The 13,341-nt window shown below is 39.4% G+C and overlaps 1 protein-coding gene across 2 annotated transcripts in view; it reads left to right on the top strand.

The window, feature by feature from the left end:
* CYB5R4 (cytochrome b5 reductase 4) overlaps positions 1-13,341 on the top strand; it is a 150,862-nt gene that overhangs the window by 121,858 nt on the left and 15,663 nt on the right. For both annotated transcript variants that reach the window (XM_075268257.1, XM_075268255.1), the window contains 3 exons: positions 310-450; positions 4,647-4,799; positions 8,485-8,635. In XM_075268257.1, coding sequence (XP_075124358.1) covers positions 310-450; positions 4,647-4,799; positions 8,485-8,635 — 445 coding nt within the window. The remainder of the gene's footprint in view (positions 1-309; positions 451-4,646; positions 4,800-8,484; positions 8,636-13,341) is intronic.

Raw genomic sequence — 13,341 nt, 5'->3', positions numbered from 1 at the left:
GGTTTATTGCATAGTGCACATTTTCTGTTAGTACAATAAACCTCATTTCAATCCTGAAATATTACTGTGTCCATCAGTTATTAGATATATCAAACTGAAATGGCTGTTGCAAGCACCAAAATATTTAGAACGAAAAATGATTAAGATTAATAGGGGTGCCCAAACTTTTTCATAGGACTGTAATTGACTATTTTTTGAAAATATTTTTTCCCCACACCTGCCTTCATCCTCTAAAGTTGAAAGGTTGTATAAGATAATAACTGTCTGCTTGTTATTTATTAGCATTTAATAATTTTTTATGTCCTGCAGGAGTTTATTATAGGATGTGCAGACTAGCTTCAAAAACAGACCTCAATCACAATACCAGATTATATTGCTTTGAACTACCTCGCTACTGTCATCTTCTGGTTCCTGTGGGACATCATGTGTACCTCAAGCTAATAATTCAAGGTAAAAAAAAAATAGATATGTATAGTATATGTAAGTAAAAAAATACATCAACAATCATTATTAATTGAACTGATGCAGGCAAACCATGAAGAGTGTAATATTTATAGTCTCTATCATTGTATTAAAATATGTTTTACTGTGAAAGGCTACAGAGTTACCAAAAAAAACATGCAGTAGTTTTAAAGATAACCGGGTATGGGGAGAAGTGTCAAGGCTGACCTCTATATTCTCTTGTTTAACAGGTCTCTCACAATATGCAAGGAGTGGGAGACCTGTCGGTCAATCTGCAACATCCCGGCAAAAGCTAGAGAGATACTACCCAGTGGAGATTTCTTCCCAAGCCTCATTCTTTATAAATATATATTCATCTCACATGCATGTCAGTTCTATGTATTAAGGAAGCCTTTGGGTATTTCATATCAGTGGTTTGGGCATAATTAATTGCTCAGAGGTTTCCTTTACTAATTAAATAAGCTTTATCTCCTGAGATGTAGACTGGAACATTGTATAAATGTATCATTAGAATACTAGTACTGTGGAAGATTGACTACAGTTTACAGTTTTTGAATTATTTTAAATTTATGACTTATCCTCCAGCAAGCACCACTGCTTACTGATTCTGTTTATCTGTTAGATTCCCAAGGGTGGAACTTCCATAGTCTTACAGGGATTTTACTGTAGTATATATACAGCGTTGGCCAAAAGTATTGGCACTCCTGCAATTCTGTCAGATAATACTCATTTTCTTTCACAAAATTATTGCAAGCACAAACTCTTTGGTATTAATATCTTCATTTATTTTGCTTGCAATGAAAAAACACAAAAGAGAATGAAAAAAAAAGTCAAATCATTGATCATTTTACACAAAACTCCAAAAATGGGCCGGACAAAAGTATTGACAAAGGTAGCACAACCTTTAGACAAAATAACTGCGAACATCCGCTTCCGGTAACCATCAATGAGTTTCTTACAATGCTCTGCTGGAATTTTAGACCATTCTCCTTTGGCAAACTGCTCCAGGTCCCTGAGATTTGAAGGGTGCCTTCTCCAAACTGCCATTTTGAGATCTCTCCACAGGTGTTCTATGGGATTCAGGGCTTGACTCATTGCTGGCCACTTTAGAAGCCACCAGTGCTTTCTCAAACCATTTTCTAGTGCTTTTTGAAGTGTGTTTTGGGTCATTGTCCTGCTGGAAGACCCATGACCTCTGAGGGAGACCCAGCTTTCTCACACTGGGCCCTACATTATGCTGCAAAATTTGTTGGTAGTCTTCAGACTTCATAATGCCATGCACACAGTCAAGCAGTCCAGTGCCAGAGGCAGCAAAACAACCCCAGAACATCAGGGAACCTCCACCATGTTTGACTGTAGGGACCGTGTTCTTTTCTTTGAAGGCCTCTTTTTTTTTTTTTTTTTCCTGTAAACTCTATGTTGATGCCTTTTCCCAAAAAACTCTACTTTTGTTTCATCTGACCAGAGAACATTCTTCCAAAACGTTTTTGGCTTTCTCAGGTAAGTTTTGGCAAACTCCAGCCTGGCTTTTTTATGTCTCTGGGTAAGAAGTGGGGTCTTCCTGGGTATCCTACCATACAGTCCCTTTTCATTCAGACGTCGACGGATAGTACGGGTATACACTGTTGTACCCTCAGACTGCAGGGCAGCTTGAACTTGTTTGGATGTTAGTCGAGGTTCTTTATCCACCATCCGTACAATCTTGCGTTGAAATCTCTCGTCAATTTTTCTTTTCCATCCACATCTAGGTAGGTTAGCCACAGTGCCATGGGCTTTAAACTTCTTGATGACACTGCGCACGGTAGACACAGGAACATTCAGGTCTTTGGAGATGGACTTGTAGCCTTGAGATTGCTCATGCTTCCTCACAATTTTGCTTCTCAAGTCCTCAGACAGTTCTTTGGTCTTCTTTCTTTTCTCCATGCTCAATGTGGTACACACAAGGACACAGGACAGAGGTTGAGTCAACTTTAATCCATTTCAACTGGCTACAAGTGTGATTTAGTTATTGCCACCACCTGTTAGGTGCCTCAGGTAAGTAACAGGTGCTGTTAATTACACAAATTAGAGAAGCATCACATGATTTTTCAAACAGTGCCAGTACTTTTGTCCACCCCCTTTTTTATGTTTGGTGTTGAATTATATCCAATTTGGCTTTTTTGACAATTCTTTTTGTGGTTTTCCATTGAAGACAAATTAAATGAAGATAATAATACCAAAGGATTTGTGATTGCAATCATTTTCTGGAAGAAAATGAGTATTATCTGGCAGAATTGCAGGGGTGCCAATACTTTTGGCCAACACTGTATAAATGTCTGATAAATGCGGATCCCTCCTTTGAAACCCAAACCGGTCTGTAAAACTTGTTTCCCAAACTTCATAGCTCACCCTGGTTGTGCTGATTGCCAAATCCAGGCTGTCATTGGTGGGTTTGTGAAAATATTATGGGCCTGAAGGGGGTACTATGTCTTATTAAGGAGGCTACATTTGCAGGACACCTTCTCAAGTGTGCAGAGTCTTACAGGTCTTGAATGCTAGACTAGGAATTCTTGAAAATAATAATACATAGATCTACCTATAGATCAGTGCCTGACTTTCAAGGAGTGTAGTAACATGACCTCATCTGTGAAGAGCTGTAGACTCAGTGGCGTAACTAAAGTTGGTTCAAACTTTTGCAGTGTTATTATAGCCTGTAATAATAGTGTGCAGGTGCTATAAAATGGATGGCTTGTTATGATGTGAATAGTAAAACGGCCCCACACAATATAATATGCTCCACAGTGGCCCCGACACAGTATTATATGTGCCACAGTTGCCCTACAGAGTATAATATGGTCTACAGTGACCCCCACACAGTATTATGTGCTTCACCGTGGCCCCCACACAGTATTATATGCTCCACAGTGGCCCCCACACAGTATTATATGCTCCACAGTGGCCCCCACTCAGTTTTATATGCTCTACAATGGCCCCCACACAGTATAATATGCTTTACAGTGGCCCCCCACACAGTAGAATATGCTCCCCACAGTGGCCCACACAATGCAAAATTCTCCCTAGAGCCGCTTCATGTGAACCCCAAGAGATTCGACAAATATTTCTGAGGTTCAACCCTTCAAAGGGGTTAATCTTTCAAAAGGTGAGCCTAGGACAATAGTTTCTTGTTTTTCTGTAAAGGAAAACTTATTTGTATGTTTCTTCCCAGAATTCCTTTCAGAGAATGTATTGCTTGTTTTTGCATCTCACAAATTCTTGAGTATCACCATTGTGAAAAAAACTGAAAGTCAGACATTTGTTTTTTACAGTTTAAAGGGGTTTTCCCAACAAAAAATGTTTTTTGGGTTTGTTTTCTTTTGTTTAGAAGGTCTGTTAGCTCTATTAATGGGTTAATAAATGCACCCAAATACCTTTAGCAGTGTTTTGAGTGATTTCTGGGTGTCTCTGGATAGCTCCTGGTATCTTCTGCATTTTTCTTTGTATGGTTCAGCTTCCTGCTATGTAGCTTCCACACTATCTTCCTCTCACGTTGACCCCCCCTCCTCTCTCCCTCCCATACACCCCCTCCCTGTCTCTCTAGCTATCCCACCCACTACTAGCCTTTCCCAACCCCATTATAGGTTCCTCTCTTCCCTCCAGTCTTCCTCCTGAGGGACAGCCGCTGCCTCTTTTCTGATTTTGCTGCCACGTGCTATAGTCCCAGTTCTGCTTCTTTCTGCAGCCAACAATCTACCTCTACTGCACAGGCGTGGGAACCTTATACCACTGTGAAGCACCAAACTGTGCAGGGGCCATTGTGGAGCATATTATACCGTACAGGGGCTATTATAGAGCATTATACCATGCTGATAAAGTTGATTACAAGGTTGGATTATAATGGGAACAAATGGGTAATTATTTGCCTTTGGGCCTTCTTGCAAGGTCAAGCAACAACCCATTTCACCCTTATTATTCACCCTTGGATACAATTATGAGGATTGAGACATTTGCTAATACATATATATTTTGAGATCTCCTTTTATAGTTTGTTAGGTAGCTTAATAAAAGTTAAGTTTTATAGTCAAAAGGCAACATTGTTAAATAATGAATTAACCTACCACCCATGTGGGTCTTCATTTTGGAATGCTGTTAAGTAACAATCTTATTCTGCACATGTATGTGACATTACTTGTATTTCTTTGTTGTAGATATGGAACTTGTAAAGCCATATACACCTGTGACCCAGGGCTTAGTAATGGATTCTATGCAGTCAGCACACTGTAATAAGAATTATATTTACTTGATGATTAAAATCTACACAGATGGAAGTTTTACTCCACACCTCAATAAATTGGAAATAGGTAAGACATTCATTTATTTTTTTGTTAAGGTGAAAATATGAAGAAATTTGTGGAGTGATATTTCATTTTGTCATAATATTTATGTAGGTGTCAGACCTGGTGTCAGGAATTTCAGTGTATCTACCATTATTTAAGGTTACTGTGCCGACAGAGTCAGAGTTCTGTTACGCTTATCCAATGAGCAGCTGAGGAGGCATATTTAAACCATCTTCTTCCCCAGCCAGGTGCCTGCTATTTGCTTCTACCTGGTTTGGCCTTCATAACCTGATCATTTGTGCTTCACTCCTTTATTCTGATCTCTTGCTTGATACTGGAAATCCATTTGACTCTTCATTCTGGCTTTGACGTAACCTTTAGAAACTAACCCTTGGCTTGATACTGGAAAATCATTTGTCTCCCGATTTTGGCTCTATTGTTACCCACTGAACTAACTATTGGTTGGATGGTCAACAGTATCAAATATCTTCAGATCCTGAACAGTCCCTTTAATAATGAAAGATTGTTTATATGCACCTTAACACAGAAAATAAGCCACGAAGGAGGAGTTTTTGAAACCTTTTGTGAGTGAATGCTATGCTGATGCATGTAAGTGATAACTGTACTACAGTGAAAGGATAAGTAGAATTAAGAGGAGGTTCTAAAAAAACTAGGATGAAGAAGAGAACAATGTACTGCTGTTTTTGAGCACTGAATGGTCTCTGAAAAATAGTAATGGTTGAAAATGGAGTAAGAGGTTAACCACAAAAAGTATATAGGTAAAAGAAGACATAATACAGCATTGTACTATTGTGGTTATGCATCTCTTGCCCTTTCTGGGCAAATTATGGGCTAAAGCATTCATTTAGACAGCTGTTATTATATCTAGACAAGGGGGTGGAATCTATTATGCCAGTTTCTGCTATAAAACATATTAATAAAAGTTGCAAATTTGTGGACTTTTGTCACATTTGTCTTTTTCCTGAAAATTGGGCATGAGCAGAGATTTGATATAACTGTTGTAAATTACATATATAAAGATACTAATTAAGAGGTTTGTGATGACGAAGGCTGATTCGTGAACTGCCAGTCTTGATAAATCTTTCTCCTCTGTACTAACATTACACAGGAGATAGATCAAAAATTTCTCTTCACAGTTTCTATGCTAAATAGGTGGCAATCCACCTGTCAGATATTTGTAAAAGATATTATGGGTATGCCGTCAAACTCTAGTCAGAGGACCTTTTTAATTCAATCATCTTTTTTTTCTGCAATGTTTCAATTTAGTTTTTCATTTTAGCTGGCAAAAATTGTAACAGGAGAAATCTAGTAAAAATCTTTAGACAGAACCTCATCTATAACTGTACAGTTTTACTTTCATTGTCATAAGGAACATACAGTTTCATGTGCTGGCAGCATGTTGTACAGTAGGAAGAGCTGAGCAGATTCATATATAATTTTGTGGGGAAAGATTCAGCATAACCTGTCATTTAGTTAGGTAAACCTCTGGTCTTTCTATGGCAAATCAGAAATTTTCCTATCAATGATTAACAGCCTGAAGGAATGGATTTTAAAACTGACCCCCGGGAAGCCGTCCCCTATACAGTTTCTCTGGGAAGTAGGACAGAGTAGATTGGCAAATTCATAGATAAAAAACAATCCAGCACTGCAGATGTGGAAAATTAAGACTTCACCTTTATTGGTAGATGATCATAGAAACTGTCTGTACATGCATGGTTAAAAAATGCTGCGTCCGGCTGACGCATTTCGGAAAACCTTCCTTAATCATAGCCCGACAACAACTAGAATCCTTTTCCTATTTGTAGGTTCATCAATCAAATGTGCACCAGCTTAAATTACTAACATGTGTTCAACATGCCCATTATCAAGGCATGAGCCGCAAAAAGGAATAGCTGCACGTACATAAAATAAAGACATGCTAACAAACAAAACAAAAGCATATGTGCATATATAATGATATGTACATATGATAATACGATTTGATATTATGCACATGCCTATATACATATACATCATACACATTGTGCTGCACATAATGAAAAGGGCAAAAAGGAAAAAAAAAACACACAATGAAAGACACTTAAAAAAATCTGAAAGGATTTTCTTTTGCGATAATATGAAACTACGTTAGCGGCATATTGTGCAATATTAAAGACATGGAAATATGAAAATCATAGCGCATAGACGTTGCTGTGAGGAAGGGCATTCCTGACTGACTGTCAGAAACACCCATCTGACAGTGAAGAGCTATGGTACCGGCATCGATAGCTCTTCACCGGGGGCACAGATTGGAAAAGCCGATGGTGGTGAAAGGCCGTCTTTAAAGGGGTATTCCCATGTACATAACCTTTTTTAAATTTGTAGATAATTAAAAGTTAACCATTTTTGCAAATATAAGTATTTCAAAAATTGGCAAAGTTTTAAAGATTTTCTCTAAATATCTTGTGGTCACAGTCTGTTGTCTTGATCGGTTGCCAGTGGATACAAACATGAATGCAGAACCTTTCTAAGGTCGAAAAATGAGCCAAGATTTCCTTATTGTGGGCCAGGATATGTTATCATGCAAGCATGTCCCTGCCTGATAACCCAGCTACAATAAGAAAATTATGGCTGGATTTTTGACAAGTCCCAGACCACAGAAAGTTTTTGCATTCATTGTTGTATCCATTGGCAACCGATCAAGATAACAGACTGTCACCCTAAGCTAACGAGAGAAAGTCTTTAAAACTCTGCAGAATGTTCAACTACTTATATTTGAAAAAATGTTTAACTTTTAATTATCCACAAATATAGATGTAATTCTGTTAATGGGAATACCCCTTTAAGCAGGTTGCTGGTTTAGGGCTAGTTCACACGTGAGTATAAGGGGAGGTTTTTGACAGCGGATTTCGCGTCCAAAACCTCCCCTTATAATGGTGGTCTATGGAGACCGCCGGGCTTCTGTTCTCCGCTAGCGGCGAGCTGCTGCTAGCGGAGAAAAGAAAGGACATGTCCTTTCTTCAGGCGGAAGCCGCGCTGTCTCAGTCGCGCGGCTTCCGCCCCCCGCAGCTCCCTCCTATGTCGGCTCATTCATTTGAGCCGACAGCAGAGGGTTAAGCCGCGACAGCGATGGTCGCGGCGGGCGGGTTTTGACAAGAGAGAGACGCGGCTCGCCGCGTCTCTCTCTGTGTCAAAACCCGCGCGGGCAGTTCACGTGTGAACTAGCCCTTACAGTCAGATGAGTCATTTGAAGCAGATCCATGGCCATCACACATCACTTTATAAATAGATCTATTTATAGTCTCATGGTGTCCGTATCACTGCCTCAAGGATTCTTCACATAGTGAATACTGTTATTATTAAAGCATGTATAATAATAATTGCTCATTGTAAATCTGTAAAAACGTGCATCCATCTCCACAGATGAGTGTGCTAGTGATAGCAAACAGAACATCAATACCAAGAATAATGACATTTTTCCTAATAATGTCACTTGCATGTTTATTGGTACAAACAAAGCTTCACTTTCCAGTTCCCAATGACATTGTACATTTCAGCAGCGATTGTGTTTGAATGAGAAGTACAGAATAACAGGGAAGGAATTTATATTGTTAACATATTATGCGGAATGGTGAATGTAGAATGGATCGGTTTATGTATTGGGTCTTCTTCGCTTGGTTTATGCATTATGTATTTTTCTGCTAAATAGGTGATCAAATCTCTATCAGCAGCCCTCAGGGGTGTTTTAGAATGGCCCAGACTGAAGGAATGGAGGATATTTTCCTTGTGGCAGCTGGCACCGGATTTACACCAATGGTTAAATTGTTACAGAATGTACTAAGCAGTTGTTCCAGCCTCAGGTTTGTATTCATTTATTTAAGTTCTAAACGCACAGCCTAACATATAAAATAGGAATTCATTCATTTGGTAAAGCAATTTCAATAAATAGCGTTTAAAAGGTGGTCATAATGCTAAGAAAAGAGCTTAAAGTGATTGTCCCAGCAAAAAAATAATTAAAAAAATTGTTTTATAAATCATACTCACCTGTCCGCGCTGCTTCGGTGCCTCCCAGCATGGTCCGTTCCTGCCAGTCCATTTTTCTTTTCCATACTGTCAGGATAGTGGTCTAGGGAGGTGGAAGAAGTACTGCAATCATGTTTTCAGATGTCTTGAGATATGCTCCTTGAAGAGGTTGGGAATGATGTCAACCAGGCGACTTGGGTGGTAACCAATTACATTAATTTCTGTTTTGACAATATTGTGCCTACCAAGGAGGTCAAGTGCTTTCCTAATAACACGTCTTGGGTTATGAAGGAGTTGAAAAGCCTGCTAAGAAAGAATAAGAGGGCATTTGGAATAAGGACAAAGAGGTGATCAGAGTAGTGCAGAGAGACCTCAAGGTTATGGTGAGGGACTGTGAACTTTCATACAAGAAAAAGAGAGCAAGCTTATTAGGAATTATATTAAGGAAATATGGTTAGGTATAAAAAACGATGGCCAGCTTCAAAACTGCTGAGTATGGACACGGGTGATAAGGAATAGAATAATCAGATCAGATGAATCAGAATCAGCAAGGCTGCGGAGCCTGACCAAGTTTTCCCTAGAATCTTAAGGGGTTGAAGTATCCAATTGTGTGATGCGCTTGTTTAACATGAATTTGCGAGGAGAAGACATACCCTTGATGAGGAAGAATTCTTGGATTGTACCTGTGTCCAGGAAGGGCGAATTGGACAATTAATCAAAAGGGATGCTAGCTGAATTTCTTGTAATCTGGATTGACGACTACCTCAAGGATAGACTGCAGCTTGTGAGGTTCGGACAATGCTTTTCAAATAGGTTGTTCATCAATATAGGAATGCCACAGTGTTGGCACCTTTCCCCTTTACTGTCTACATGTTGGAATTCCAATACAATTCAGGTCCTTAGAGGGCCTCTATGCAGTTTAATGTCTGATTGTAGCTCCCACACAGTATAATGTCCAGTAGTGGCCCACACACAGTATAAAGTCCCATAGTGATCCTCCATGTAGTATAATGTCTCATAGTGGCACTTATAGCAGTATAATGACCCAAACCAGCTCTACATGCAGTACAGTGTCCCATAGGAGCCCTCCATGTTTAGTGTCCCACAGATTCTCCCACATACAGTAGAATATCAAATGGTGGCCCCTCCTCACAGTGTAATGTCCCATAGTTTCCCCTCCACATAGTATCGTTTCCCGGAGTGGCCCCTCCACACAGTCAAATGTCTCAGAGTGGCTCCTACACTAATGAAATTAAAACAAAAACAAAAACACATAACCATTTGGAATGATTGAACCGCTTCTCATTATGAGTTCACCCACACAGAAACCACTATTATATATGCTTTATATAATTAATGGAGGCGGAAGGAAATTGTGTAAACATAATTATGTTCATTATTACATTATGTTTGCGCTATAGGAATTCCAGAATAATATAAAGACAACAATGTGTAGAGGCAAAGCATACTATTCGAATGGAGAAAGTGGGGAACACAATATGTTGGTAAAATTAGCATATGGATAATAATAGAGACAGCAAATCAGTATAGATATGTGCTAATAGTTAGGGAGGGAGTTTCATGAAATGATTGTAGCTGTAAATGATGGATAATCAAAGTAAAAAGGACAATAGTAATTATAGTGAATGAGAGAAAGGAGAAAAAAAAATCTCTGTAAAACTGAACAGTGCTAAATGTATGATAAATGATGGATATGGTGGTATACGTATATAAACATCTCAGAAGGATAATTCCACGGTGATTAACGTCATTCTCAACTTCAGACTGTTTGGCCAGCAATTCTGTCTTGTTAATTCCTACACTCCCACCGAGTCCTCTATAGCTTTTTTTTCATGAACTTTGTAATCGTCTAGGACACGTAGACTTTTCCACGTTGATTTAGTGTGGGGACTTTAATGTTACTGTTAATGACATGCTTGGCAAGTCTGCCAAGGGTGAAGTATGGTCTGCCCTGCAGTCCTTACACATTATAGATGCCTGGTGTGACTTCAATGGCAACAAGAGAACCTACATGTATTTCTCACCAGCCCATCATCATTACCCCAGAATTGATGTGATTTACCTCTTTACTTCCTGATTTTACTTATGCCTGCCATGTCCATTGTACCTGGACCTGCCATGATCTGGTTATTATTGACAATTAGAGGTTCTCTTAAAGCAGACACTTTTAGGACTTAGAATATAAACTCTCGAAGCTTGAATCTACCAACCAGTTTGAGCCTAGCAGATTCCTTGTTAAATGTGTTAGTTATGAAAATGCAGCTTGACACTATCTTGACCCATTGGACTGAAAAGAAAGGAAAAGACTTGGGCCTGGATGGTTTCTTCCCCCTCTATTATAAGAAATTTAAAGGGATCCTGGCTGCTCCTGTCTCTCGTTCATTCAGACCAGGTTGATTTTGTACCTGGTAGACAGGCCTCCAATAATGTACAGAAGCTTTATAATATAGTTCACTGGGCCAGTAGTCATCACAAACCTGTTTCCCTCCTAGTACTTGATATAGAAAAAATCATCAATACTCTATCCTGGTCATACGTTCTAGACATGGACATAACTGGTGATTTTCAGAGAGCCCTTTTGGGCTATCTACTGTGTACCTAAAACTCTCGACTGATTCCCCAGAGCCTATTCGCATTTGTCGAGGCACTTGCCAGGGTTACCCATTGTCGTTGTCATACCCCAGCCTTATTTGCTCTGGCCATTGAGCCCTTGGTGATTGCTATTCGTTCCCATCCGGTTCCCTTTAAGGTGTACAGATTGGAGACTGCGAATATAATTCTAACCTCTTTGCTGATGATATGCTGTTGAGTATCACCAACTCTTCCTTCCTAATTTAATTAATACACTCTTCCAATACAACTTTATATGGGCCTATAAGAGACCTAGTTTACAATGGCATGTCAAGTACAGTATAAGAGAGTAGGTGGCCTCTCGGTTCTCCACCTATATAAATATTATATTGCTGCCTGACTCTCTCAACTCATTGCTATCCATAATGAACATGACCATCCCCAATGGGTATCACTGGAATCTGCATTGGTGGCCCCAGCATTCTTGCAGGCTCTTTTCGGGGCCCTAGGTCCATAATCTTTTCTTTCCCCCTTGTCTCCCTTAACGACCTCCTCTACAGCTGATGAATTTTCACCAAAGATTATTTTAATAGCATATTTTCCCCACCTCTCTCAGAGGACTGCACAGGTTTTCCATATCTTACGCTCTCTCATCTCACTCAGTCTGGAGACTGTGCATGCTTCAAGAGACTGTATCTGTTTAGTGCGGCTGATAGGGGCTCCCTCTCCTCTATACACCGCACCAGTTGATGACAAGCTTGACTTTAACGGCCTTGGAGCCAGCCCTTGAAACTACCCTGACCCCCAAACATCAATTAGCAAAGGCAGTTGGCAGATCACCCTCATGGAATCCTCTTTAAAAGTGCTCCATAGGACATATCTAGTCTCCCATTAACTTCATCGCTTTTTTCCTACTGTCTCACCCCTTTGCTTTAGAGGTTGTAATGCCTTAGGCACTACCTTCCATGTGCGGTGGTCCGGCCCTCATGCCCTCAGGATGTCGCAGCAGCTCTTTGGACAGTCTTTCCCATTTCAGGCCCCCATATTTCTTCTCATTCTTAAATCCCATAGTTTGAACTATGCTCAATTTAGGCTATATCAATATCTTTTATTAGCAGCCTGGATTCACATCGTCTCCAACTGAAGAAAATATTTCTCTAGGTGACTGAAGTTGTGTGAGGGGTGGATACCATCAGGCTCCATCAGAAGATTATTTCCTTTATATCTGATACCCGCCCAATGTTTGATAAGATCTGGGCACTTAGGGTCAATAGGTCTCGCATCCCAGAAATTCCGTATTTTGTTCAACTCTAACCCCACAACTGGACTGGGTCATAGCCTCCCCCCCCCCCAAGCAGATCTGTGGTTGCTCTACCTCACTGCAGTAACCTACTGTAGCACTACATTTTCCTTAATTCTCCCTCCTGATTCAGGTTAGTTTTATGTTTTTATGTATTTATTTTCACTTTGCTAATTTGTTTATTTTATTTAATAGATCTATTGCGTGCTTATTTCATCTAATTTAATTACTTGATTGATTTAATTACTTATTTGATGAGTTTATCTATTAACCTACTAATTAGTTTTAATTTCTGGGACAATCACCTATTTATCCATACATGAGAATGTTGGGATTCCTTTCTACTAACTATCTAGGGGCAGACGGATTAGCTGAAATAGTCTATTATAATTCACTGCCTACTATGTGATTTTTATTCACTTACGGTATTTATTTTCATTTATTTTATTGTATGCCCATTGTATTTACTGCATGCATCTCTTTGTATTTTGTTTTATTACGTAGTTGGCCTGATGAAGACACTGGTCCAGCAACGGAACTTGTTGCCATTTTGTATGAACTAATAGAAGATCATACTTAATAACCAAACCTTGCATGTTTAACATTGGAATCAGCAGCGCACAACAAACAAACCCATATCTTTTTTATCTT

This window comes from Leptodactylus fuscus, chromosome 3, assembly GCF_031893055.1.
Source record: "Leptodactylus fuscus isolate aLepFus1 chromosome 3, aLepFus1.hap2, whole genome shotgun sequence".
Lineage (NCBI taxonomy): Eukaryota > Metazoa > Chordata > Amphibia > Anura > Leptodactylidae > Leptodactylus > Leptodactylus fuscus.
This window is presented reverse-complemented; position numbering and strand designations above follow the sequence as displayed.